Below are 27,015 nucleotides of genomic sequence, written 5' to 3' on the forward strand. Positions count from 1 at the left end.
GGTTCTCACTCCCAGAGGAGGCTGATGGTGCTGGTTCTGGGACCCCACTCGGGGCAGAGGGTCTGGATGTGTGCTGTCTGGCATAGCGGCCATTGGCCACATGTGGCTACTGAGCTCTTGAAATGTAGCTGGTCCAAAGAGAGACTTGCCATAAGTGTAAAATATATGCAGTCTGAGGGTTTTAGAGGGGCAGGGGGTGGGAGGTTGGGTGAGCCTGGTGGTGGGTATTGTGGAGGGCACGGATTGCCTGGAGCACTGGGTGTGGTACATAAACAATGAATTCTGGAACACTGAAAAGAAATTAAAAAAATAAATAAAGATTGAAAAAATAAAATATATGCCAGATTTTTGAAGACTTAGTATATAAAAAGCCACATGAATCAGTTTTTAAAAAATACTGAGGTACATTTTGAAATGACGTTATTTTGGGTATTTGGATATTTGGGTATATTTGATTACAGAGAATATATTACTAAATTTTAATTCACCTTTTTCTTTTCACTTTTTAAAAAGGTGTCTACTGGAAAATTTTAAATTGCATGTAGGACTTGCATTGCCTTTCTGTCACCTTATTGGTCTAGAGAACTGTGGCTATGGGAACCAGCAGAGGAGAGATGAATTGCCCATTTCCGCTCTGGCACCTCCTTGCATTTCTGCCCTCGTTGGTGTATTTGATCATTGTTAGCTCCCCACCTGTTTTGCCTGGCTTCTAATGTTAGGGTCTAGGTTGGTGGATGACTTCTGGGTGTTCCCTAAGCCTAGACCACTCACTTGCTTTTCTTCAAGTCTTTTATTTCTCTTATTTATTTATTTGAGTGAGAGAGAGAGAGAGCATGTTTGGGGTCGGTGGGGAGAGTAAAGGGAGAGGGACAGACAAGCAGACTCCCCATGGAGCAGGGAACCTGATGTAGGGCTTGATTCCCAGGATCCCAGGATCATGACCTGAACCAAAGGCAGCTGCTTAACCTACCAAGCTATCCAGGCTCCCCAGCTTCTCTTCCAGTTTCCTTTTCCTTTTTTTTAATTAACACATAATGTATTACCAGCCCTAGGGGTACAGATTCTCTTCCAGTTTTAACTTCCCTCCCAATCTCCATGATTCATAGCTTCCCACAGCCTCAGCAAGATGGTGGCTCAAACCTGCCCAGATTGGAAGAACCAGTCTGACTGCTTAAAATGGGGGACGAACAAGTGTCAGGTTGCCTTTAGAATACGGAAAATAAGAATAATAAAACATTTGAAGATATCTGATGAGTTCAGCAGATAGAACAGATAATGATTAGAAGAAGCTTATTTTACTTAGGATTGTCAGCTGCAGGAAAGCCTATTCCAGCCTGAGCTGTGGCATACCTGAATCTGAGCATAGAAGTGTGTGCCCAAGAGAAGCAACCCACACACATATCATTTATCTCTGAGAGTAGCAAGAGCTCCCAGATTCAGAGCTGCTTTCTCATGGGCACCATCTCAGACTGGTCACCTGCAATGCCTGAAAATTTTTTGCATGAGATTCAACTGCAGACACAGAGAGATGGGGTTTCGGGTGGATTTGGAAAGAAGGAGGGATAAGGGGGCGCCTGTGTGGCTCAGTTGGTTGAACATCTGACCCTTGATTTCGGCTCAGGTCATGTTCTCAGGGTTTTGAGATGAGCCCTGCCTCAGGCTCCACGCTCAGTAGGGAGTCTGCTGGAGAGTCCCTCTCTCTCCATCTTCCTCTGCTTTTCCTGTCGCTCGTGTCTTTCTCTCTCTCTCTCAAATAAATAAATAATTTAAAAAAAAGAAAAAGAAAGTAAGGATAAGAAGGAGTATAAACAAACAATTGAAGTGGAATTTGTTCATATTTTGCTCCATTTACAACTAAACCTCCTGCAAACTGCTAAATATCTTGCTTTTGGAATGCAAAAGTGCTCTTTACCATGTTGCTTATACTCCTGTTTCCATTCTTGAGATCAGAGGGAGATTGCAGAAGATTGTGATAAAAACCAGAAAGTGGAGAGGAAGGAGACTGTTTGCCCCAGGGTGGAGAAAAATGAGGAATGAAGTGAAAAAGAGATAAAGATAAAAGAATAAAATATGTTCTTAGAAGAAAGGACCATCCCTCTTCAGCTTTCCTCCACACTGCTGGATGGAACATAGATGTGATACCTGGAGCTCAAGTAGCCATGTTGGGCTATGAGGCAGAAGTATATGTTGGTATTGTGGAACAGGAGAGAAAGCACCCAGATTCCTGAGGACAGGAGATCCCATACTTGTTAGTTATTATTAATATAATTACTACTAACTATTACTACTACTACTACTACTAACATATGATTACTAATAATGCTACAATAATTAATAATAGTTACTTATTATTACTATTGTGCTAGCCTCTAGATTTCATTTTCATAACAGGTAAATTAAACATGTCCCATTTGGCTTAGCCTATGGTTCTTTAGGGTTTGCTCTCACTCACAGTTAAACAAATGCTACTAAGAACAGGCATAGCACACATATGACTTGGGGAAAGGAACACAGTGGTCTAAAGGCATGTGAGACCCAGCAGCTAGTGTCGGAGTTTCTTCTGAGAACCCAGTGGGGTAGAGAGGATGGAGAGAGCCGAAGAGCACCCGGCCTGAGGAGGAGGGTGTCCTCGGGGCCAGGGAAGCAGTATGTAGTACAGTGATGAGAATGGGAGAGGACAGACCTAGATTTTAGTCCCAGCTGTGCCCCTCACTAGCCCTGTGACCTGTGATGCAACTGTCCATGAGCCTCCATTTTCTTAAGTACGTTGGAGATAAGAACGGTTCTTGCCCTTTGGGTTTTTGTGAGCAATGAATGAGATATTGCCCATAAAATACTTAGTGTAGTGCCTGGCCCAGAGGAAGTGCTGCCTGCTATTATTTGAAAGTGAAGGCTGGAAGCCCCGAGGACACATTTCATCTCTTGCCTTTCATTTTGAAGGTCTCCTGACAGGCGCTTTCTTAGGACCTCATACCGCGAAGTCCCTGTGGGAACATAGAAGGTTAGAATCTAAGTTGATGGAAAAAGGGCTCTTCACTAATTAAACTAATTAGCAATTCATCATAGCATCCTGTGAGGTCACACTGTCATGGGCATCTCTGCTCACAAGAAAAATAATAGCATCATTAGCAACAACCTGTCAGGAAAACAAGGCAGAAACTTCGGAAGCAGCGGCCACCTGCTCATTTGTTTAATACTTTCTTTTCTTTCTCTGGAAAGACTAGCAGGTTGTGAGAAAGATGTTTTGCCTGTGGCAGCTAAGTAAGATACGGGTGAGCCTTTTTGTGCACCTCTGAAAAGTCATGATTGTAACAATAATGACAGTAACCATGTTAATAATAATAGTGCATGGGTTATCTATTGCCGCGATAATATAATGCTACATTATCATACAAATGAGAGCTTAACAACACATACACAACGGCTCATGATGGTATAGAGATGTATTGGGCTCCTGGGTTGTGGGGTTTGGTTCATTTGATCTGGCTGATCGTGGCTAAACGAGTTCATGCTTCTGAGGTCAGCTGTGGGTTGGTCTTGCGGATCCAGGTTACCTGTGTGGGGGCCCGCTAGCCTGGGTTGATTGAGAATGGCCTCAGCCAGGGTGATGGGGATCACCCGCCCTGCTTCGTGGTTCCCCTCTAGCAGGGTAGCCTCAGCATGTTCTCGGGGCCACAGCCGAGCAACGGGGGAGCACACACATCCAAGTGTCCAGGTGCTTTTCACGCCTCGCTTGGTCACCTTCACTAACACCCCACTGGCCAAGCCCAGAACCACTGTGAGAAGGTGCTGCAAAGGCAGCTAGAGGACGGAGGAAAGAATTGGGGGCACGGATCAATATCAGGTGGGACTAACACTAACAGATACTGGATATGACGTCTACCTTGACATTGCTAAGCTCTGTTCGTACATCATCTCATTTAATCTGCCTACAACGCCCCGAGCGAGGTACAGTTACCATTCTGATTTTGTAGATGGGAACTCAGGTGTTGAGAAGAGAAGGCATGTATTTAATAGTGGAGACAACCTTGGACCTCATTAACCCTACTCTACGCATTTAAATTCTTCCATGACCTCAATGGGGCCATGATTTCTTCCATCCATGGCCCCATTGGAGTATAGCAGATTATTTTTCTAGTAGATTTTTTTTTCTAAAGGGACTTTTTTTTTTTTTAAATAGAATCTCCGATTCTATGATAATGAGGGGATAGCAAACTGTAAAAGTAATTTTGTGCTCTCCTTGTTCCTCCGCTCTGAGCGCACTTGTTACCGATTCAGCTTTGCACCCGATGGCTGACGCGGTGGGAGCGCACTGCCCGCCCCCTCCAGCACGGTGGACAAGGCTCAGGTATCGGAAGGTGAAGGGATCCGAACATCACCTGTGCTCTACCATCTTGCACCTCCGTGTCCGCTGCTTTGCCATTGATTTTCTTCAGACCTGAGTTACTCTCATGCCTTTACGTCAAGTTTATACTTTACGTGGCTCTCTGAATGCAGGCGATGCTCAGTTCATTCCATACTCTGACCTGCACTCCTACACACGTGCCTGGAACCCCAGACCCTTGGGTGCAGAACTGGAGCACGCTTTCACCTCGTCCACGTGCCCCGTCATGTGTTCTCTCATCTCCGTATCTTCATTCAGGGTCAGCGCTTAAGAAGCCAGGTTTTTCTTTTTCTCCTTCCTTCCTCCTCCCTTTTTTTTTTTTTTTTTGCTGACAAAAGAGAGAAGACTGTCCTGTGAAAGTAGAGAAGGCGCGCGTGTGTGTGTGTGTGTGTGTGTGTGTATGTGCGCTTACATGTGTCTCTGAGACAAGCAGGCCGCTTCTTTCTCTGACACTGACAAATCAATGAATAAAAATAATTGAGGGAAGACTGAAGTATGGCACCTTCCCGGCTGTGGAAGGAACAACCCTTCAGTTTTCCTGTGGAAGCTGTACCTGGGACGCTGGACAGACGGGCTCCGTGACTCTGCCCACCGTCCGTCTCTGAGAGTGTGGCCTGCGCAGCACAGGAGGAGCAGCCTCGTCCCGGGAGCAGGTTGGTGCTGAGACCCTCCAGGACCCCGGCGCTGCTGCCTAGACCCACAACGGGACCTTCAGCCTCCTGCTTTCCAGCCTCGGCCGCCCGCCCTCCGATTCCTCCAGCACCTGCCGGCTGAGCTGCACATGCGACAGACGCCTTCTTCCTCCTCGAGTTCCCTGTCTTGAGTCTGACTACTCAGCCCGGGGCCTGCCATATCTCTTTCTTTTCTCGAGGAGCCTGGTGCTGGAGGAAGGCTGGGCCCCAATCATGCTGCTGCTTCATCCCACACAGGGACTCAGGGACTCAGAGCGCAGTGGGCCTGTTAGGATCTGGCTCAGCCTCTCATCCTTCCGTTTTACTCCACAGACACACACTCCTGAGTGACCCGATTCCCTTTTCCAGGTCTCCCCTGCCTCCTTGTGCACTTGCTCCCCGTAGAGCTGGAGCCAAGCCTGGGACCTGCCTTGAGCAGGGTGGGTGACAAGTGCACTAACGCCTTTTATCACCAGTTTTTCATTTAATCCTCATAATGGATTAAATGAATCCATTTATTTGGGTTCATTTATAGGGGAGGCGTCACGGTTATTTTACCCGTTTTGCAGAAGCGAAAATCAAGACACTGAGGTGAGGACAGTTGGTGTCCTCGGGGACCACCTCTGCCTGAAGTCAGAGCCCATGCTTTCCCGAAGCCAAACCAGGCTGGGGTTTCCTCTGAACAAGCTCTCAGGGTTACTTGTGGAGATGAGGGACGAAATGAAACTTGCAATGCTTCTCCACTCCTGCTCAGACCAGTCCCAGCTTTCCCCCGTCCACCGCCGGGCGGTCCAGGTTCCCCCGGCAGAATGCACACGCGGGCGGTCTCTTCGTCTTATCCTTAGACCACTTCGCAGGTCTGAGCCACCCGCAAACCCTGCTGCCAGCTCTGCGCTCTGGGGGCTTTGAAAAGCAGACTCGTAAAACACGTCCCCGGGGACTCTGGTTAGGGAAGTCTTACAGTCTGGCTTTGCTCGGCCTCACGGGCTCGGGTTGCAGTTACGGCTGTTCAGGCGGCCTTTCTGGACTATCTCTCAGGTTCCCTAAGGGACTTCAGTCGTGTCTGAATCCTTCCCCTTCCACCTGCAGCTTGTACCTTGGTGAAGCCCGAGGCTCACGTGGGGACAGTGGAATCGGGATGCGGGTTTCACAGGTGCTACGTAGACGCCTGCTGGTTCCCTGCTGCACAGGCTGGCCTCTTGCCACACCTTCCGTTCCTATGCCCCTGTGCCTGTCTACTGGGCAACGAGGGCCACCCTGACAGCAGGGCTCCAAAGCCCCAGAGCCGCGCTGGCCTCCTCCTCCGGCTGCCTCAGCTAGTCAGGAGTGCGCGGCACTGGCTGGGCCCCTCGAGTGGTGTGGCTCCCAGCCAGGGAGGGGGTTGCTAGGGGCAGGTAGAAGGGGGAGCAGAGCCTTGGGTCACAGTGACCTGGCCCAGTGGGAGCCCTAGATGCTGTAACCCCCAGCACAGCAAGTTCCTCAAACATGCAGCCTCGTGTTTTCCTTGGTTCTATAAACATCGGCATGACCCCAGCATGACCCCAGCTTGCTGTGCATGCTCCGTGCTGGCCTGTGGACACATGGGGCTGAACAAGAAGAGGCCTGGCCACTCCAGCAGCTCATGGTCTGGCGTGGAGGGAGGACAGGAAGGGAGAGGAGTGTTGAGGGTGTGGGTTTCAACTCCAGGTGAGCACAGGGTGGGGTGTCCCCAGCAAGTTCTGGTGTGTTGGACACACGGTCAGATCTGGGCACTCGGGAAGGGTGCCGCTGCTCTGGGAAGGCACTCTTCCTGCAGACCTGTAGAGACGTCTTTGGACACCTGATCTCCTGCCCTTCATTCCACTGTGACTCTGCTCAGGTTTTGCTCCGTCTTTAAGGAGAATTCAAGCCAGACAGGCAGTCCCAGAACACTGCGGTGGTGGCAGGCTTAACATGTTTTTGCCAGCTTTATTGAAGCATAAATAACAAAAATGGTATATATTTAGGATGTCCAATGTGGTCATTTGGTATACATATGAGATAATTAACTTGATGCTTATTAAGTTAATTAACACATCATTAACTCACATACTACCTCTTTTTCCTTTAAGATTTATTTGAGAGAGAGAGTGCGAGTGTGGCGGTGGGAGTGGCAGAGGCAGAGGGAGAAAGAGAAAGAATCCCAGGTAGACTCTGTGCTGAGAGCAGAGCCTGACTTGAGGCTTGATCTCACCACCCTGAGGTCACAACCTGAGCCAAAAACCAAGAGTCAGGTGCTTACCCGACTGAGCCACCCAGACGCCCCATACTTTTTTTTTTTTTTTTTTAATGGTCAAAGCACTTGCTCTCTTAGTAAATTTCAAGTCTACAATATTATCAGCTGTAATCACAATGCTGTATATCAGATCCCCAGAACTTACTCGTCTTAAAACTGGTTGTTCATACTCTTTGATAAATGTGTTCCCACTTCCTCTCCCCCTAGCCCCTGGCAACCACTACTCCAACCTCTGGTTCAATGAGTGTGACATTTTAGATTACATATGTACCTTGAAATGAGACCATATTTGTCTTTGTCTGCCTGACTATTCTCATCAAGCTCAATATCCTCCAGGTTTATTCATGCCATTGAGAATGGCAGAATTTCCTTGCCTTTCATGGCTGTATCATATTCCATTGCGTATATAAGTCACATTATCTTCTTCATTCATCTGTCTGGGGACCCTTGGGTGGTATCCCTATCTTGGCTGTTGTGAACAACGCTTCAATGAATATGGGGTGTGTATGCCTCTTCGAGATAACTGATTTCACATCCTTTGCTGGATCCCACGATAGTTCTGTTTTTAATTTTTTGAGGATGCTCCATACTCTTTTCCACTGTGGTTGCACCAGCTTGCCTTTCCCCCAACAGTGTGTGGACTTCCCTCTTCTCCACATCCTCCCCAGCACTCGTTCTCTCTTGTCATTTTGATAAGAACATTTTGACAAGAACAGGTGTGAGGTGTGAGATAGCTCACCGTGGCTTTCGTTTGCATTTTCCTAATGATGAGGGACATTTCATATATCTGTTGGCCAATTGTATGTCTTTAGAAAAATGTTTATTCAGGTCCTTTTGCCGACTTTTTGAGGATTTTTGTTTGTTTTTGCTATTGAATTGTGTGGGTTCCTTATATATTTTGGATATTAACCCCTTATCAGATATATAGCTTATAAAAATTATCTCCCATACTGTAGATTATCTTTTCATTTTGTTAATTGTTTCCTTTCTTGTATCTGGCTACGCTTTTCTTTCAGCTTTGGATTTGGCTGAGTCTAATGCTGGAAGGAGACACGAGGAACAGGTAGCCCTTTGCTATTTAAGTATTATTTTTTAAAAATTGCCTCTTTGAGAGGCGCCCGGGTGGCCCCGTCGTTAAACATCTGCCTTTGGCTCAGGTCATGTTCCCAGAGTCTTGGGATCGAACCCCACATAGGGCTCCCTGCTCAGCAGGAAGCCTGCTTCTTTCTCTGCCACTCCTCTTGCTTGTGTTCCCTCTCTCACTGTGTCTCTGTCAAATAAATACATAAAATCTTTAAAAAAAAAAGATTTTATGTATTTATTTGATAGATCACTAGTAGGCAGAGAGACAGGCAGATAGAGAGAGGGAAGCAGACTCCCTGCTGAGCAGAGAGCCCGATGTGGGGCTCGATCCCAGGACCCCAGGATCATGACCTGAGCCGAAGGCAGAGGCTTTAACCCACTGAGCCACCCAGGCGCCCCCATAAAATCTTTTAAAAAGAATTGTTTCTTTGAGAAGTGTGGGTACTACTTCCATCTCTGTAGGTCCTTTCTGGTCTTAGTCTGCTGGCACAGGTTCCTTGCTCTTCAGTAGCACGTGGAGGAAAGGGAGGGACCATTTGATTCTCTCTGGGAATTTCTTCTCCCCAGTGATCGACATTTCCTATGGTTTCTCAGCCGAGCCTGGGTTTTTTTTTTTTTTTTTTTTTTTTGGAGCCTCTGGAAATACTTGGGTAATAAAACACACCAGTACCACCCTAGATTTCCTAGAAGGGTCATTGGAAAGAAAGACAGAAAGCCATGGGTATATAGGACTTAGCAATAAATGCTATCCTGGGGGTTGAATAAAGTGTGAATGGGGCATCGTGTATGCACCATTCTCTCTAGAACTGCCCTGCACTTGGAAAACTCCTACTTTCCATTGAAGGCTCCATTCAAAAATCCCCCTGATGACTGCATGAATATTGGGTGCTTTAAACTTTGTGTCTGGTAGCAGTTCACTCAGACCCCACGACAGTGCTGCTGCCACGCTGTACAGTGTGTTCATGGTCGAGAATTTCTAACAGGTCTGTGGGGCGAGGTTGGCAGGGGCTTGTATCTAATTGCCAGTGTGTCTCCAGAAACTAGTGTGATGGCCAACACTTAGCATGCTTCCTGAAAGGTTAGGTAAAGCCACAATGCTGTATCTGTGTCTTCCCTGAAGACTTACTTCAGAGGGCAAGAGGAGTCCAAGCTGTTGAGTTAAAATGAGGCTTTTCACCATATGGCTCCATAAACTGACCTCCTCAGTTCAGTCGCAGGAAGGTGACGACTCAGAGTCCCACAGGCAGAACGGACGGGTGGCATTACACGGACCACACCTCTATGCATCACGTGGAGACTACTGGCATCCCCACCATGGCTTCTGAGACCTCACTGCTGTAGCCCAAGGGCTGCTCAGAGCCAGTGGCGGCCATGGCCTCTGTAACCAACATCTTCCAGCAATGATTTGAGGGACATGATGTGGCAATGGGGCCCAAGGACCGGAACCCCTGATTTGAGTGTTCAGATGTCACAATCCTGGACATTGTTTTCTATTTATTTATTTTAAGCAGAGGGAACTTAATGGAACAGAGTGGACTGACGCACGAACAGGGAGAAGCTCACTAAATGATTTTTTGAAAAGTGATCTCTTGGTAGAATGCGTTGGGTGCATCTATATGTGTACTCCAGGCGCACACAGTTCAAACCACTACTGAGGAAGAGATACGTCAGCTTTCTCACCAAAGACCATAAAAAAATGCAGTTAGAAGCCCCCACATGACTTTCTCCTTTGTGGATCCTGGCAGTGTGTTACCAGCAAATGCATATATAAGGCTCCACCAGATTTGTTTGCATAATGTTTTGGCCTTGGTTTAGATGAGTGGTTCTCAATGGGAGAAGTGCTGCCCCCTAGGGACATTTTTGGAAATAGTAAGGGTGGTTTTGGGGTTCAGTGGGCAGGTGCTAGGGACGTTAGACTGTCCTGTAGGGCATGGATAGTTCCACAAAATGAATCCTTATCCTGCTGGACTTTTGAATTCTGGCTGAACATTCACGTAGACGAAAAACCCATTTATAATGATCCATGTCTAGAAGTTAACTTTATTTTAAACATAAGTGCTTAATCACAGAAGTATTTTTTTTTTTGTACTTTAAATATACTTTCCCAGGAATGCAACTTCCATGTTATCGAAGAAAGGCTGTCTTTGATTTGTTTGCAGATTTTACCAAGGGTTGTTCCCCATTTTGGAAACATGCTATTGATGGCAATGCTACGTATAACATTTGAGGCACATTTGATACACACACGTCTGTCCTTCTGTATTTGGAGCTCTAGTAGTCATGCTGACTCTGTGAACTTGTACAAATATGCCTTGATAGCCCTGATTCAAAATGTCAATATACAGAAAAATACCTGTAATGTTTGTTGAGTATTTTGTTATTTCTCTCAAATCCATACTTATTCATGAGAAGTAGGTCCAAGCATTTGTTTATTTCCTTTATCTTTTAAGGTAATTAAATCAGAAATACATATATGTTGAAATTCATTTGATTTCATTATACCTTATTTTTTTAATATTATAGATAGAGTATTGATTTTTTTTTTTTTTTGTAATTATGGAAGGTGGGTCATACCATGTTTGAGTTTTCAAATCTCAAAATGTTTACTCTCAAAATGATACCTGTGGCACAGGCAGGGTTGAGAATGACAGATTTCAGCAAATGAGGAGCTGAGAGGACACAGGAAAGGCTGATCCTTTGGGAATAGGAAGAAGTGACATCCAAATGGATCTTTAGGGGTGACTGGAAGTTTAAAATCAGAAGCTTGTAGGGTAGGACATGGAAAGGAGCTGACTTCTTCAGTAATACCAGTGTTTATTATGCACTTACTCTGTGATGGATAGGTGCTGAGAAATGTGCCTTATTATGGCCTCTTACCTGGAGTGTAGGCACACTGTTATCCTCACTGGTGACCCTGAAATCTGCCCCAGACCATGCAGAGCCCAGACCAGAATCCATGTTTGTCACCTACAGAGCCTACCCTCTCAACTAGAGCACATCATCTTGAGGTTAGCCTACAGAAAAGAAACTTGGACTTTTCTTGGCACCTACAGATAGGGTCTATGTTGAACGACTTGTGGGGGGGTTGGTGGGCATCTGACAAGCTTAGGAGCTCAAACTGCCTTGGTTCACGTTTCTGCCTCCAGTTGTGGTTGTGATCTATATGGAAAGGCTGGGCCGGGTGAGCATTTAGGAAGGGTACATTTCCTCTCCCATAGGCCTGCTCTCTTTCTTGAAGACATCTGGGGAGCATATTTATTTTGAAATATTTACACATGGACCACATTTCAGCAGTTAAATAGCACAAGTACCATTCAGAATTTAGAATCTGGCCTAAAACCTGAAGCTCTCTATCAGAGCTGACCTTAACACAGGAAATACACTGTGATGGTTAATAGACCATCAACTAATAGCTGTTATTAGTATTAGAAGTTTGCATTCGTTATAATAAATAGCAACCCAACATTTATCTGTCTTGCCTGATTCCTCCCAGATGGAGTTAATGACTTGGAGAAGTGACTGGCTTTCCACTTATAACTGGTTGGTTACAGGTCCCTTAGATTTCACTGGGGACGTGATGGATGTGGGGACATGGAGGGTGACCACAGGAGTCTACGGGGACCTGTGAGAGGCACCTCAGCATCGGCAGAACAGAGCCTGCACCTGGCTGCTGCTATCAGCAGGGACCACATCTCTTGGAGGTCCTGGACCCTCCACCACGGGAGGCTGTGGGAAAAGACCTGAGGAAGATCTATCTTCTACTCCAGAGAAACCAGTGGGATGTCCTCATCAGAAAAAAATCGGTTCTTGCGCTGGGCAGCCAAATCATCGTTGGTATGAAGAGGCTGTACAGAATCATGAGTAAGAGCAAGGCCTCCAGAGATAAGCAGTTGTTTTCAAGGTGACTAAGCTCTGATAAGTGGCTTGAACTCTCTGCTCCTCAGTTTTCCCATTTAAAAAGGAGGGTCATGGTGGAGCGATCTCATAGGTGACTTTCTGGGTGAAATGAGGTATTTTACATGCACGGCTTAGTTTACACGGACTAGAAGATGCTACATGGAACACGTGGTAGGTGCTTAATAAATGTTAATTTATTAGTCTTCATTTGAAAGTGGGGGTAATAAAAGAACCTACCTCACAGAACTGTTGTGAGGATTTAATCAATTAATATATACATAGAAAGTGACCAGAACAGTGCCTGCCATTTTAGAAGAAATAAATGTCAGTTATTATTATTAATAATATTAGTAGTACCATCTTGAGGGAATTACCAAATTTTAAGATTCTAGCACAGTAGCAAATTTAAAAACTGCTCAGATTTAAATGTTTTCATATGAATACCATGTGTTCTGATGTTTGATGTGCTAAACATAGGACAGTGGCCCATTGTATAGGACACCTTTGTCACTGTAATGCCAGCGCTCAAACACTCCCTGTTGCTGCATTATCAGTGTGACAAGTGGAGTTATGTTTGAATTTATGGCTTTCTTTAAGGATTAAAATAAATGTTGTGGGTGTCCATTGCTAATGTATGCTTGAGTCTCTGAGATATTTGTGGGAAGATATTTAACCAGCACTGGCTGGTTATTTTTTTATTTAAAAAATTTTTAAAATTATTTTTTTAAAGATCTGTTTATTTGCAAGAGAGAGAGGGAGCAAGTGAGTACAGGCTTGTGAGCATGAGCAAGGAGAGGGGCAGTGGGGCTGAATTTTTAAGCAGACTCTCTGCTGAGTACAGAGCCCCGATATGGGGCTTGATCTCACAACCCTGAGCTTATGATCTGACTGACAGCAAGAGTTGGATGCTTAGCCAACTGAACTACCTGGGTGCCCCATTATTATTATTATTATTATTAACAATTAGAAAAAATTTCCTAAACAATTAGAAAAGTGTCAGGCTAAAAATGAGAGAATCTCAAGTGTGACCTCTAAGAAAACGTAGAAGTCTTCTATTCCAATCTCCCCATTTTACAGACAGCTCTGAGAAGTTCAGTAACCTGCCCAAGGTCCAGCAGCTACTGAATGGCGAAGCAGGCTCCTAGTTGTTGGCCAGTGATCCTTTGGTGGTTGGTTGGTTGATGTGTTAGGGTCATCTGGGTGGATGGAGCTGGGACCGCAAGCCAGCTCCGCTCCCTTCAGTCTGGTTCCATAGGGTCCCCTGAGGAGCCAGGTGAGAGGATCAGCGGAGAGTTTAGGTGCAGCGTGGCCCCAATCCATGACCAAGCACTGTCACACTCTCCTTTGGTCTTTGGACACCTGCAGGATATAGACAGAAGAACACTATCTTCAGAGTCAAAAGACCCTGGCCCTACCCTTGGCCCCATTTTCCCCCCTCCCACTACCGCAGGTTTACCAAGGTATAATTTATCTGCAATCACCTTTTTTAGTCCATGCTTCTTTGAGGTTTGGAAAATGCATACTCATGCACCATCACCACAGTCAAGATAGAGAACAGTCCCATCACCCCCGAGTCCCTTTGTGCTTTTCGCATTCGACTTTTCTCCCCCAATTACCAGCTTCTGACCCCCCACCAATCTCTGTCTCGATAATTTTGCCTTTTTCAGAACGTCATATGAGTGGTATCACACAGGACATGGTATTTTGAGTCTGGTTTCTTCCACTTTAACATAATGCATTTCAGATGTGCCCTGGCTGTGTTCTTAGCGTCTGTAGGTCCTTGGGTAAGTTCCTTAGCTTTCAGCCTCAGTGTGTTTATCTGTAAAATAGACATAACACTTGCCTTGCATTTGTATCGTTAGAGACAGGAAGAAAAAAAGCACGCAGATGTGCATTAGATCAGAGGAGAAGCAAGTATACAGTCTTCTTGTTTTTCTTGGTATGAGATTGTCTTTTGAACAGACTCCACTTGGAAAGGCAATGCTGGTTGAAGCATAAACCCTGTAGAGCTTCTTTGCCTTTGAAGAGCAGAGCAGGATCCAACATCACTGTGAAACCCTCCCCAGCCCAAGGGCTCCACAAGCTGGTCCCAAGGTTCAAAATGTTACAAGAAACACTTTCCCAGTAAGGACTGTCACCAGGGGAAATAGATCTCTGACATGTTGCCTCCACCGTGCAGCCCGCAAGGGGTGGGAAAGCCTAACCTGTGGATGAAATGCGTTGATGTGTTTGGATTGAAAAGTATTTTGCAAAACGCTACCACTACCAATGATAATAATTTATAATAGTAATGGTACTTTGGAAAAAGATATGATTATCTAACACACAGAGCGCCAAATAGTTTGACAAAAAGATAGGGCCTCTCTTGGCTCAAAACACACAGGGAGGAGTTGGAAATGCAGATTTGCATTTCCTTCTGAGTGCTATGTGATTCTGAGTTACAGAACACATATGATCAACATATACTTCCAGGGCATTTTTGTCTGGATGGGCATCTGGGGAGGTCAGCCTTTGGTACCCTCCTCCCATCCAGCTGGCCCCGTGCATACCAAGACAGTAAGACAGGTGCATACCAGAGGAGGGAAAACCTGGCCTGGTATTCAGGAGACCTGGATGCTGTCCTGGCCCTGCTGTCATTTGTGTGACTTCTCCCTTGTTTCCTCACCCGTAAAAGAGGGGACTGTGCTAGATCACCCTGAAGGCATCTAAAGTGACCCCATGCACTCCCAGCTCAGAGCACCAGGAGCCAGGGCCGCAGAGAGCAACAACCCCGGGACTTCCAGCGAAATCCTTCAGAGAAGCTCACTCTTTCCAGCACTTAGCTGAATGCGATTTTAATAAACATATTGCTGAAATGTTTGTTTCCGGGTGTCATTTTCGACTGCAAGTAGCGAAAACAGATCCGGCTCCTATATATAGATCCTGCATTTGGTTGTGTTCTAGGAGGCTTTTATTACTACGCTTCCTGGCCAGCTCCCAGCTGAGCTTTTCCCTCAAGGGATCAGATTTTGGAATCAGAAAGTCAGAGAGGATCAGTGACCATATTAAGGGATCTCTTCCCCAGCCCCCCACCTCTCTTTCTCCCCCACTAGTGCTCTGTGCTGCAGGTGAACACAGACATGCACTGACTCCTCGCTGTGCTCCAAGACTCTTCCTAATCCTGATGACAATGCTAATGGAAACTGACCAGCCCCACTATGGCAGCAAGTACAAGCGAAACAGCCCTGCGGTCCTGGGCTTGAGGAAACATAGTATCATCTGGGTTTAAACAAAGTGCAGATGGTCACAAACAGCTCAGTCTTTAGATAAGAGGAGTCAGGGCCCTCTGTGGACAGAAGCAGAAAAAAAAAGGGGGCTACTGAGTGTTAAGGGTGGCGTGTTTTTTTTTTTTTTTTGGCCGGGGAAGGGGGATCCGTGTCTGAATTTTACTGGAGAATTCTCCAGGGGAAGATCATGCTGGCAACAAAAAGTGAATGAAGGAAGGTGGAGGTGGGTGTTGGAGGAAGGGTATAGGCAAGGAAGGAGGAGGAAATAGGGATTTACTTAAAGAGACAATGTTGAACCCTGGCAGTCTGCTTTTTTGAAACGTGTCTGATCACTGGAGTGAGCCCCTCCACTGTGTATCCTTTGTTTTCTGTGCAGAAAACCCAACCCCTGCCTCATTCTGCAGTGGCTCTCCTCACCTGCGCCTCTGATCTCTTTATGTTTAAGCATCATGGATCTAAGTGCCTTCCTGGTCTCCATATTTTGTGTGCCTCCCCACTTCTTCCTCTCTTTTCCTTCCTCTCGGTCTCATTCTTCCCTCCTCGCTTCCCTGCTTTTCTTCTTCAGTCCTTCCTCCTTCCAGATTCTTCTCTTTTCCCTTCGCCCCCACCCCTCCTCCTTCTATTTCACTCCTTTCTTCCTCATCCCTCCCCTCCCCCTTCCTCCCCTTACCCTCCTCTTTCCTCCCTCCTCTCTCTCCCCTTCCTTCTCCTCTCCCCTCGCCCCTCTGTCCTTCTCCCCTTCTTCCCTCTCTCCCGTCCCCAGGTCCCCATCCCCTGCCCCTCTCCCTTCCCGTGTCTCCTTCCCCTGCCCTCTCTCTCCGTCCTTGTTTATCTCTAAGCTCCAGTTTCTCGCCTTACAGATTTACCTGCAGAACAAGACACAGCTCCTCTTGCAAAAACTGTTTAAGAAATCCATAGCCTCTCCCTTCATTGCTTGGGCATTTCAGAAATGATATTCCTCCCCCAGCTACCCCCGTCAAAATAAAATAAATTCAGCCAGCTCCTGCTGTGTGTCCTTAAATCCATTCCCTCTGGCTTCGCTGGTTTGAAAGCCTGTACCCTAGAAGGGGCCTCCTGCGTTTGCTGGCAGCCCTGCTTGAGTCTGATCGCCACAGATAGTGCTTGGGAGTGAAAAAAAGGGGGAAAAACCCTCTCGTTGGAGATTTCAAAACAGATTCTACCAGCTTTCCAATCTGTGCACTTGCGGAGTGGCAGGACTTGGGGAAGAGGAGAGGGGCTTGGGGTGCTGGTGTTTGTCATAAACAAATAAGCCACAGAATTTATGTATATATAAATGTGCGTTGCCTTTGGCACGTGTGGTGTCTCCCTGGCATCAAGGGTGGATGCTGTGCTCGGCCGACTTCTCTCCCACTTTTGCTGGGGTATGATGTGCGTGCGTGTGTGTGACGGAATTGAGGAGGGGGCAGCTGGGTTTTTTTTTATCTGATCCACTTGACAGATTATTTGAATCCAGCCCACCTTTCTGCACATGTCAAACAGATGGGATCATTGTTCCAAGCCTTGAGAGAGCTGTGGCTGAGCGGTGGGTAAGGCAGGGAGGGGGAGGGGGGGGAGGGGAGGGGAGAGAGGGGCACCTTCTAGTAGCTTTGTGTTTTCACACGTTGGAACTGACAGGAGCCCTTCTTCTCCTTGGGGGGGGGGTGCTTTGGGGGGTCTGGGCTGATGAGGGGTGGGATGGAAGGAGGCGAGAGGTGGGGTGTTGGTGGGCAGGGTTATGATGTCACAGCAAAAGTTACAACAGGAGGAAAACACAGAAATGGTTCAACATTTTTTTTTTTAAAACTTTGGACTGCCAAGAGCTGAAGGAGAGTGGTGAGCAAAGGAATGAAGGGGAGAGAGAGAAACTAAACTGGAAGCTTGAGTTTTGTATAGCTCCTTGAAACCTTATGAATGGATTACTAGCTGCTGAGAGCCAGGAGAGACCTATAGGGACCGCAAGATCATTCACACATTCACAGGGGCAGAAAAGCAGGCGGAATTCTTCTTTGCTGTGTTATCCCTCCTTCCTGAAATGCATGGTATGGAACCTTTTTCTGAGGGTCATGGGGGTGGCATGAAGGAGGGGGCAAGTTTTCTGCTTTTCTTACCTGACGATCTTTTCTTCATTTACACTAAGGTTCCTCTCCTTCCTTCTTTTCTTTCCTGGGGTTTCTTTCCCTCTCGCTCCCTCCCTCCCTCTCTCTCCCCACCCCCCTTTCCTCTGCTTTTCTGTCTTTCTCTACATCTCCCTCTACTCCCTTCCAAAGCCCCAAACTCTTTTGAGCTACTTCATGGGGGGGGGGGGAAGAAAAAGAGAAAGAAAAGGACTAAGTCAGAAGGAGTGAAGGGAGATAGGAAAACAAGAGAAGGGAAAAGGACAGTCTCGGATCAAGGGATTTCTGTTTAGTAATGTCCACGTGCCTGAATTGATCTCCTCTTTGGGGACTTGCTTTGAGGATCCAGTGGCTGCTGCGCAGGGAGACTGGGCATGCCAGGGGGTGGGTGATTAGGGCACAGCATGCTGGACACAAACAAGTTCGTTATTAGCAGGGCTAGAGGAGTTTAGAAGACGGAGAAGTCTCGAGGCAAAAGAGGCACTGCGATCTTACTCCAAAGTGTGTGGGCTGTGTGTTTTATGTGTGGGTAATATAGGCAGGGATTTTAGAACTGTAAGTAACTTTTCTTAGTGAAGGAAGGACCCAGTATATTTCCCTACCTGTTTTGTACCCACCTGTGGTCAAATATCCTCACTGCCCCCCACCACCGTGTTCAGAACTCAGAACCATGCTTTCAGTGTGTGTGTGTGTGTGTGTGTGTGTGTGTGTGTGTGTGTACATGTCCATGTGTTTAAGGGGTGGGACTCTGAGATAGCCTCCCTCTAGGCAAACATTAGTACAGAGGCTGGAGTCACAGTATTTACTTGCCCATCCTCTCCATTCATTTCAAGTCAATTAAAAAAAAAGTTGCTTAGGTCTAGCTGTTCATTTCTTGTAAATTACTTATTTTGAGCATCTCGTTTGTTTATTTGCTCACTCAGCATATGGTGACTTTTAGTAACTTTAGAGTGAGAAACTTCAGAGGGAAGAAGATCTACGTAGTGAGAATTCATGGCATTCCCATGTAATGCTTCTTATGGCAGGCTAATTGATTTGTTCTTTTTCCCGATGTCCAATATAAAGTGAATTTGGCGTATTGTTCTTTTGAATCCCAAATGATTGAAATAAGGAAAAAAATACAGGAGGCTTGTGACAAAACAAAAGAAAGAGAAGCAAGTGGTCCCTGAATGGCTGGTGGGGAGGGGGGTATTAGACAGCGAGCAGATCTGTTCACGACACATGTGCGAGTGTGTGTATGTCTGAGAGAGAGAGAGAGAGAGAATACACACCGAAAAGAGTGCTCTAAGACAGTATTGATTGCTATTGATTGTGTAGGCTGCAGCTGCTGAGAGAGAAAGCCCGAGATGTTTACTGGGGAAACCAGGAGTAGCGTCTGTCCCCTGTGCCTCGGTGAGGCAGGGAGGTTTTCAGGAGGAAGGAGGGGACAGGGAGTAGGTGGAGTGATGCACCAAACTTATTAGCTTGACATCATCATTGTCTTTAAATGAAACAAACAAGAAGATAATTACAGGCAGAGAGAGGGAGGGAGAGAGGAGAGCAGGACGCACCGGAGAGAACAGGTCCCCTGAAGTCCATGCTCTTCCCGCTCTCTTTCCCATCTGCCCAGGGACACACAAGACTCCCAGAAGGTGAAGTCGAGGGCTCTCAGACTCATAAGGTTATTAGGACACCAGACTGGCATCCCCAAGGAGAACTTTACGGAGACTTGCAACATACCAACAAGTTGGAAGGGGATTAAAAAGCCTTCAACACAGCACAAGCCCAAGCAGCAAGCTGAGGGGAACATTGACCTGCACAGGCAAACTGGCGGCTGGCTGGGGGCTCTGGCTGAGGAGGACCTCTGGAGAGCAGAAGCTAAGTACCAGCTTGATTTTTGTGCCCCCAGGTTCCTTCTGCAGTTTTAGAAAGAAGAATCAAATTCTGTGTCTCTGGATGCAAGTTGCTCTAGGGATTTGTTTGAAGGTGGATGTAGCTTAGGTTAAGAGCTACAGAAAGAACGTAACTCTTAGGGAAGGAAGAAGGAGAAAGAAATGAAAATGAGATTAGTGTCTTTTTCATGACTTCAGGTAGGGAGCCCTGTGCGTTTGTGAGGGAGTGTGTGTGTGAGAGGGCTTGGCTCCAGTCTGTGTGTCCCTCCTCTAGGATCAGCGGGAGGAGGGGCTATTGAAGAAGGGACCCAAAAGAAAAAAGAAAAAAAAAAAAAGAAAGGAAGAAACCTGAGCTCCCTAGGAGGAGGTTCCAGGGAACCCGGAGAAATGAACAACTTCATTCTGCAAGGACTAAACTAGAGTCAGGAGAGTCAGGTCAAGGGAAAAGGGAGAGGGAGGCACAGCACTGGTCGCCGGTAGCCAGAAGAGGCACTCTTTCGGGGCTGCTCCTAAAAGTTTGGTCTGTGAACAAAACAGTTTCCCCGGTGACTGCGAATCCACTGCTAGCCTTCTCTTGCTCTTCTCCCCATCACTCCCGTGTGGTACCCAGAAGTTGACTTCTGGTTCTGTATAGAGAGAGAGCTGGGGGAGGTATGATGTGTCTAAAGATCCTGAGAACCAGCCTGGTGATTCTGGCCGGCTGGGCGTTCAGTACTGCCAGCTCTGAGCCGGGCTGGACACGCAAGAGAGCCCTGGCTCAGAGGGGACACCTGAACCAGGTGCTGTCGGAAGGAGAACGCTGTTGGCTGGGGGCCAAGCTGCGAAGACCCAGAACTGCTCCCCAGCATCACCTCTTTGGGGTCTACCCCAGCTGGCCTGGGGACCACCGGAGGCCCTACCCTGTGGGGGGTCAGGGAACCCGCCATGCAGGACACAGTAAGCCAGATGCCCCGAGGGGTCTGGCCACAAGCCTGGATGGAAGTGTGGGGCCAAGGGGTGAAGCTGAGCCGCCGGCCACCCCATGGGTCTGGCATGGTCCTACTGGGTGGTCGGAGCTGCGGGGAGACCGGGACACTTATCTCGGCGATGGAGGATCCAAGACCATTCCAGGTGAGGCTGAGACTCGGAAGCGCTCAGCCACGGCTGCCACCATTACCACCACCTTCGTGGGCCCAAAGGCACCCCAGCCAGAGAGCCGAAGGAAGAGCCGGGCCAAGACCAGGAATCGTCGCCAGGTGGTGAAAGGGCAGGCGGGGGGCCTGCGGGGAGACCCAGGTGTCTCTCCTCGGCATTTCCAACCTTGGCCTAAGCACCCCCTTGTGCATGGAGTCAGGACCAGTCTGATCCAGGACAGCATCCAGAAGGGTGGAGGGGACCCCCACTGGGAAACAGAGACCCTTAACCCCCAAGGAGGACTGCCTGTTTTATACTTCTCGGGGAGGCGGGGGCGGCTGCTGCTGCGACCAGAAGTGCTGGCTGAGATTCCCCGGGAGGCGTTCACAGTGGAAGCCTGGGTGAAACCAGAGGGAGGACAGAACAACCCAGCCATCATTGCAGGTAACGCGGTGCCTGGGCTTTCTGAGGTCCCTGGGGGAGTGGCCGGCTTTATGTTTGCCTGGGTTAGACACAAGGGACAAGGAGAGGAAGGGCGTAGGGGCAGGAAAGCCAGGAGGGGCTGGCCAGGGAGAGAGGGGGAAGGGCCTTTATCCATCAGCACAGCAGGACTCTAGACATCACCTACCATAATGACTGTAACCACAAGAGCATTTGTCCCAATGAGTATCGATCTTGTGTGGTGCCATACATCGCTCGTGCACTTAGGAGACCTCCAGCTCCCTCCTTACCCCGTCTTTAAAGCGGAGGATCTCTGGTTCGTTGTCAATGGCTTAGAAGCGTCACACTCCGTTCTCCTAGTCCAGTCCGAGAGAGCCAGGCAACTTCGCAGCTACGGGTCAGGACCAGGACTTGCGCAGTGAGCCGTGGGGGCGGGGCCGGGCCGAGGGAAAATCCGGCTGCCAGGTGTGGAGCCCCTCGCTCTGGCGAGTTCCTTTTCTTTGAGCAGCCCTGGAACTTAGCAGAAAGCCTATCGAGTCGGGGTCCTGGAGTCCCTCTGGCTTGTCCTAACATGCATGCATCCAGTCTAAGAACAGCAGGGGCTGCTGGAAGAGGTTGGATCATACAAGCCGGGACCCTGGTGTCTAGCACTGGCTCTTGGATGAGGGACCTAAGAAGGAACCATGCGTAACTGTGGTTTTAATCAGAGGTAATATCTCAGAACATTGCCTATGTGTTTTCCACTATGCCCAGATCTTGGCTTTCATGGGAAATCACCCAGACGGACAAAGAAAAGAGTGGCATTAGGAATAACTATCTCCTTTTCCTTACTGGGGGTGTGTGTTTGGGGGGGGGGTTGGTGTTGGCTTCAAGCAAGGAATGATGGCTAGACATAACAGGTCTTCATGTTCTGTGTCATTATCTCTTTGGATCCCCCCCCCCATGGAAGAAACTCACACAAGGCTAGGCACGTGGTAGATCCATTTTAATCTCATTAATTTGGATTATCCATAATGCCCTCTGATGCTTGCCAGTCCCATTTACATTGGTGGGGAAACCAAATCAATGAGAGGTGTGCCAGAGGCAGAACAGGAATGGAACCCCAGAGCTCCCAAAGTGCTTGACAACTTCCCAAATTAAAAACTTCTCAGGTTGCTGGATGCCTACAAATAAGTTTCAGACTGGAGAAAGAAATCTGGAAGGAGGGAGCCTCTTTCAATGGGGTGTTGCTGGAACATCCCTTCTGGACACGCTGTCTCCCCCTCTTTGGCTGTGATTTCTCCTTTGGAAGCTGGGATTCCCAGACACTGAAACCTCTAGAGTCTTGTGGTTTTGCTTTATTTTATTTTTGGGTGGGAGAGGGGGTGAGAGGAGGGGAGAGAGAAGGGGCTGGGCTGTAAGAAGGTGGGGGCAGAGAAAAAGTAGAAGGAAATCCTTATGCTGGGGCCAAATGGAAGAAATAATGAGATGATTATCTGATCAGAGTTGGCAGCTTCGCAGTTTTTCCCAGATGACATCTTCTTGCTGCCTAATCTCGCTTCCTAGTACCCATCTGCCAGGGAAACTGTGTGCTTGCCGTCTAGACCGAGACCCACGACTCCACTTACCCCTCCTCCGGCAGTAGCAACAGAGGGACCTGGGATCAGTTCCCTGGCTGTGAAGACTTAGAGAGGGATCCAACAGGAATATATGAGCGAAGCTCTCAGAGGCTATTGCTTTCGGTTATTAAAACCCAAACCCGAGGAAACAGATTCAGAACAGTGGGTACCTGGCCTCTGTCCTGTCCCTTCCACGTCCTGTCTCACAGCCCAGAGAGTGGTGGTAAGACCTGATTCCAGTTCTGGCATGGCTCCTCGCACCTCTCCACCTGCTGCCCGTACAGTTCCCTCCCTCGCCCACCTGTCCGCCCACAGCCATCCGCCCCCCACCTTGCCACAGCACACACACTCAGAGCCTTCTCCAAAGTGACCCTTGGAACCCTCCGGAAGCATGTAAAATTGGGCAGGAAGCCTTTTTGCAGACAGTCTAGCCTCTGAGGCTTCTTTCTATTCAAATCAAAGCAGCCCCTGTGGTGTACTGGTATTTCCTCTTGAGGTCCACACCAGGAAGGCTGAGGGCAGGGAATACCCAGGTCTAGCTGCTCTCGACCTTCCACGCTCTATCTTTCTTTCGACTTGTGCACATCAGAACATATTCAGAAAAGATCTAGGGTAAAATTCTGGGAAAGATGGGGCTAGGAACAAGGCCTTCATTCTCCAGGATTTTAGCAGCTGGGCTCCCAAGGGCATAAGCCTCTTTGTTCACCGTGTTTAGCTGCTTACACTTCCCCTATGGGCCCCATGGCAGTGAGGCGGCCAAAGGTAGTGCAAGGTCTCTGATTTGCACGAATTTACTCACTCCTATCAACAGACCAGACCACCTTTCTTCTCTTACCCGGCGCTGGTTCTCTAGCTGGTCATTGCCTGTTCCTGGGCAGGTGGGTCTTCACCTGCGCGGAATAACAGCTGGATGGGGGTCCTGGGAGGTAATCACAATTCAGTCTTTGAAGGTCTGCCTCTCCTCTGAGGTGCTCTCCTTCCAGACTTGACTCCCATCCTCTTTCCCGAAGGCTTTGAACGTCAGCTTCTACTACTTACACCCAGCATCCCAGTTCTCAGTCTCCCAAACTTGGGGTGTTTTCTCCGTTCAGTAGAGATGTCAAGCAGTTCAACCACACCAGCTCCTGTGAAGGAGCACCCCCCCCCCCCACCCAGATGTGGGGCCTCAGGGAATACTTCCCACTTGGGGCACTAGGTGGCAGTGTTGCCTCATGCACAAGAGAGTAGGCGGCTCTTTGGAAGCCACATCAGGGGGAATGCGTCAGGTTTTTTGGATTGCGGTCCCTGCCCTGGCCTCTGGGCAGTATTTTATCATCCCCTCCCAGAGTGGTGTTGGTAGGCATGCCTTAAGATTGGCTTTACGCAAATCTTTTTGCAGGGCCTATGTGAAAGGGCTAAAGTGGCATTTGTGGGGTTGTGATTAACTTGCACTTGCAACAACTAGTAAAGAAAACAAAATCAACTCGAGTTACCTCCTCCCTCCACCCCAAGTTTCCACATTCTTCCAAAATAGGAAGCTGGACTCCAGAAAGGATTGCTGGAATCCTTTTATTCAGGGCCGAGGACAATGCAGGCCTCACAGACTTCAGGTGCTGAGGTTGTCTCCGGGCCCTAGAGATGGTGCTGTCTCCCCACCCTCCTAAGCCCCCCACCCCCGCCAAGGTAAGGCCTTCCAGAGTTGCCTATGGCCTGTGCTCTGGAGCAGGGCAACAGGAGGTAGGAAAGGACTGTGTGCAACTGCTCCAGCGTTGGGGATCTGGAGAAAACTCACTATTCAGGGGCCTGGCCATTTAGGGACGTGGGGCCATGGAGGAGTAGCCTGAAGCCACAGGCCCATTTGGTTGGGCTGTTGGAACTCACTCAGCAGCAGACAGAAGCCAAATTCTGTCCCATCCTGATGTGAAATCCTTAAGCTCCAGCACCCGACCCTGAAACCACCCTGTTCCTTTCCCTCCTTCTCAACTTCCTTTCCCTCCTTCATCCCCGGCGTACACAGAAGAAAAACTTCTAAAAGGTTCCTCCTCACCCGTAATTGATTGCAAATGTTCCCTGCAGTTGCCCAGCTGAGTAACCACCTGTAGCTCCAAGTCGCAGGACTGAGTCAGTACATCCGTGTTGGGATTAGAGCTGGAGTCAGTATTTACCAAGGGCCTTGCCCCGCAAAGCCTGGCGAGGCCCTGTGGGGAGTACGCAGATGTCTAAGAAACTGTTCCTCACTTGAAGACCCGTGTTTCTCTTGTGAGGATCCAAGTTTCGGAGCAGATCCCGGTGCAGAATGGAGGAGTCAGGCCGACCTGGTCTGATTCCATCTCTGACACTTACCAGTGCTCTGATCTTTGGTCATTCATTGAATGTCTCTGAGCCTTGGGTTCCTCAAGTTGAGAAATGAGATTGTGTCTTGTAGAGTGGCTAAGACGTTAAAATAAGTCATGTATGTAAAGTGCCCAACACAGGGCTTGGCGGGTGGTATTTACTTATGACAGGGTATTAGCAGCGGGAGATAGACGTCACTGAGAGCCGTGGGTATTAACCTGCTTAGCTTCAGTTCTGCCCAGGAACCTATAGTTTTTCCTTAGGTGAGATAGTAACTTTAATTCCTTAGGAATTTGGTTAGGTAATCTGTGAAGTAGGAATGAAGGTAAATAGGATTTTTCACCAAGAGGGTTTCAAGATGATTGAGAACACTGTAGAATCAGATGCCTAAAAGAACTATTTTTTTAAAAAATCGCATGTTCTTTTCAGCCCGGGCCGTATGATTTTGGATAAATTAGACAATGGCACTATAGCTTATTTTGGGGCGTCATAAACCCTTTGGAGAATCTGTTGAGGGCTATGCTGACTCCTTCGAGAAATCTACATGTTCACGTAGTTTACAAAGCTTTTAGAGCTTTTCGGATTTCTGGATGGCCAGTGTCTTCTGACCCTGGATTAAAACCCCCTTGTTTAGGGCACTGTGATGGATTTTTGGGGTGTGTTTTGAATGACATCTAAGAAATGCGACTTTACGGGATACTGAGACATCCCTTCTCCAATAAGGGAGCCTCATACTGAGGGTAAGAAGTTTCGTTCATGCAGACACAGAGCTTCACAGAAGAGAGACTCCCAGACCCAGAAGTGTAAGCGTAGATGTGAAGCGAATTTAAAAGAAGGATGGTGGGTGCTGCCTCCCTTTATCCAGTCTTAGCGACAGGGGAAGAGCTGCCTTTCCCAGAGCTCCTTGGGAGGTGACAATTCTGGGACCTTCCTCCTCAGCTGCTTCATCCTCTAGTCCTCTCTTGCGACCATGGTCAAAGTTTGCCCTCATGGGATCCTGAGCAACTACCGATTTTCCTCCACGTATAGCCCTGTTCCTTGCCCCGAAGGCCAGATGGGCGGCAAAGCTGTAGCTCCCCTACCCTTTGTGTGTCCGAACCCTGGATGTGAAGGTCTTTGTCCATTTCTGGGGCTGGATTTTTCCTCGCGGTGAGGACAAGATACATGAGTGTGCTCGTGTAGATAAGCCACGGACCCTGACGGCTGTAAGTTAGCATCTGCATATGAGGGGTTTTTATCTTGTGCCCATAGACCCCTCCGGAAGCGGGGGGGCGGGGGCGACGTCTCTGTCAGAAGTGAAACAGCCTGAGAAGTCACTCGGCCCCTCCTTTCCCAGCTGACTGCTGAGCCCTTGACCAGGCAGCCTTCCCGATTCCCTCGGTGAGGGGGGTCGCTGCTGCGCTGCTTCCCTAGCTCATCACGCGTGGTTTCCTGGGGTGCGTGTTGCTTCCTGCCTTATCAGCTCGGTATGCATCTCATTTCCATCTACCGAGAGTTCCCCAGGAGCCGAATGCTTGTCTGGTTCACGTGTGTTGTCCCTGAATATCTAGCACAGGGCTAGACTCTCAGTTTTGTTTATAGGACCCATACAGTAGACTTTTAGCTTGCTGGATGCCTGTTAGGGATGAGAAGAATGATGAGAGGAACTTTCTGAATCTCGAGGCTCTTTCTGGGGAACAGGGCAGCGGCTTTCAAATCTGCTTTAGCTGTCGGCAGAGGTGCTGTCGGGGATTCTGAGCAGAATTGCCCAGTGCAGGGCTCCCTTTCAAAGGGAGCAGCCCCTTTCCTATCCATTTCTGTGAAGAAAGGGTTTAGTTACTTTAAAAAAGCTTAAACCCCACAACTCTGGTCCCCAGGTTGTTACACTATAGCCTGCGGGCCACATGTGGCCCAAAGCAGAAGACTGTTTTATAAATAAAGTTTTATTGGAACCCTGCCGCACCGTGTGTTCTCTCTCGGTGGCGGCTTTCGTGCTCACCGGCAGAGCTGGGGTGAGCCCACAAAGCCTGA

General features: G+C 48.2%; 1 protein-coding gene across 1 annotated transcript in view; it reads left to right on the forward strand.

Moving 5' to 3' along the window:
- Positions 1-19,227: 19,227 nt before the first annotated feature.
- The window catches only part of PAPPA2 (pappalysin 2), a 288,850-nt gene continuing 281,062 nt past the window's right edge, over positions 19,228-27,015 (forward strand). Inside the window, exon 1 of the mRNA XM_013061142.2 lies at positions 19,228-21,097. Within this exon, the coding sequence (XP_012916596.1) occupies positions 20,194-21,097 (904 nt within the window). The 5' untranslated portion in view covers positions 19,228-20,193. The remainder of the gene's footprint in view (positions 21,098-27,015) is intronic.

Source organism: Mustela putorius, unplaced genomic scaffold (assembly GCF_011764305.1).
Source record: "Mustela putorius furo isolate JIRA1106 unplaced genomic scaffold, ASM1176430v1.1 tig00003942_pilon_pilon_pilon, whole genome shotgun sequence".
Lineage (NCBI taxonomy): Eukaryota > Metazoa > Chordata > Mammalia > Carnivora > Mustelidae > Mustela > Mustela putorius.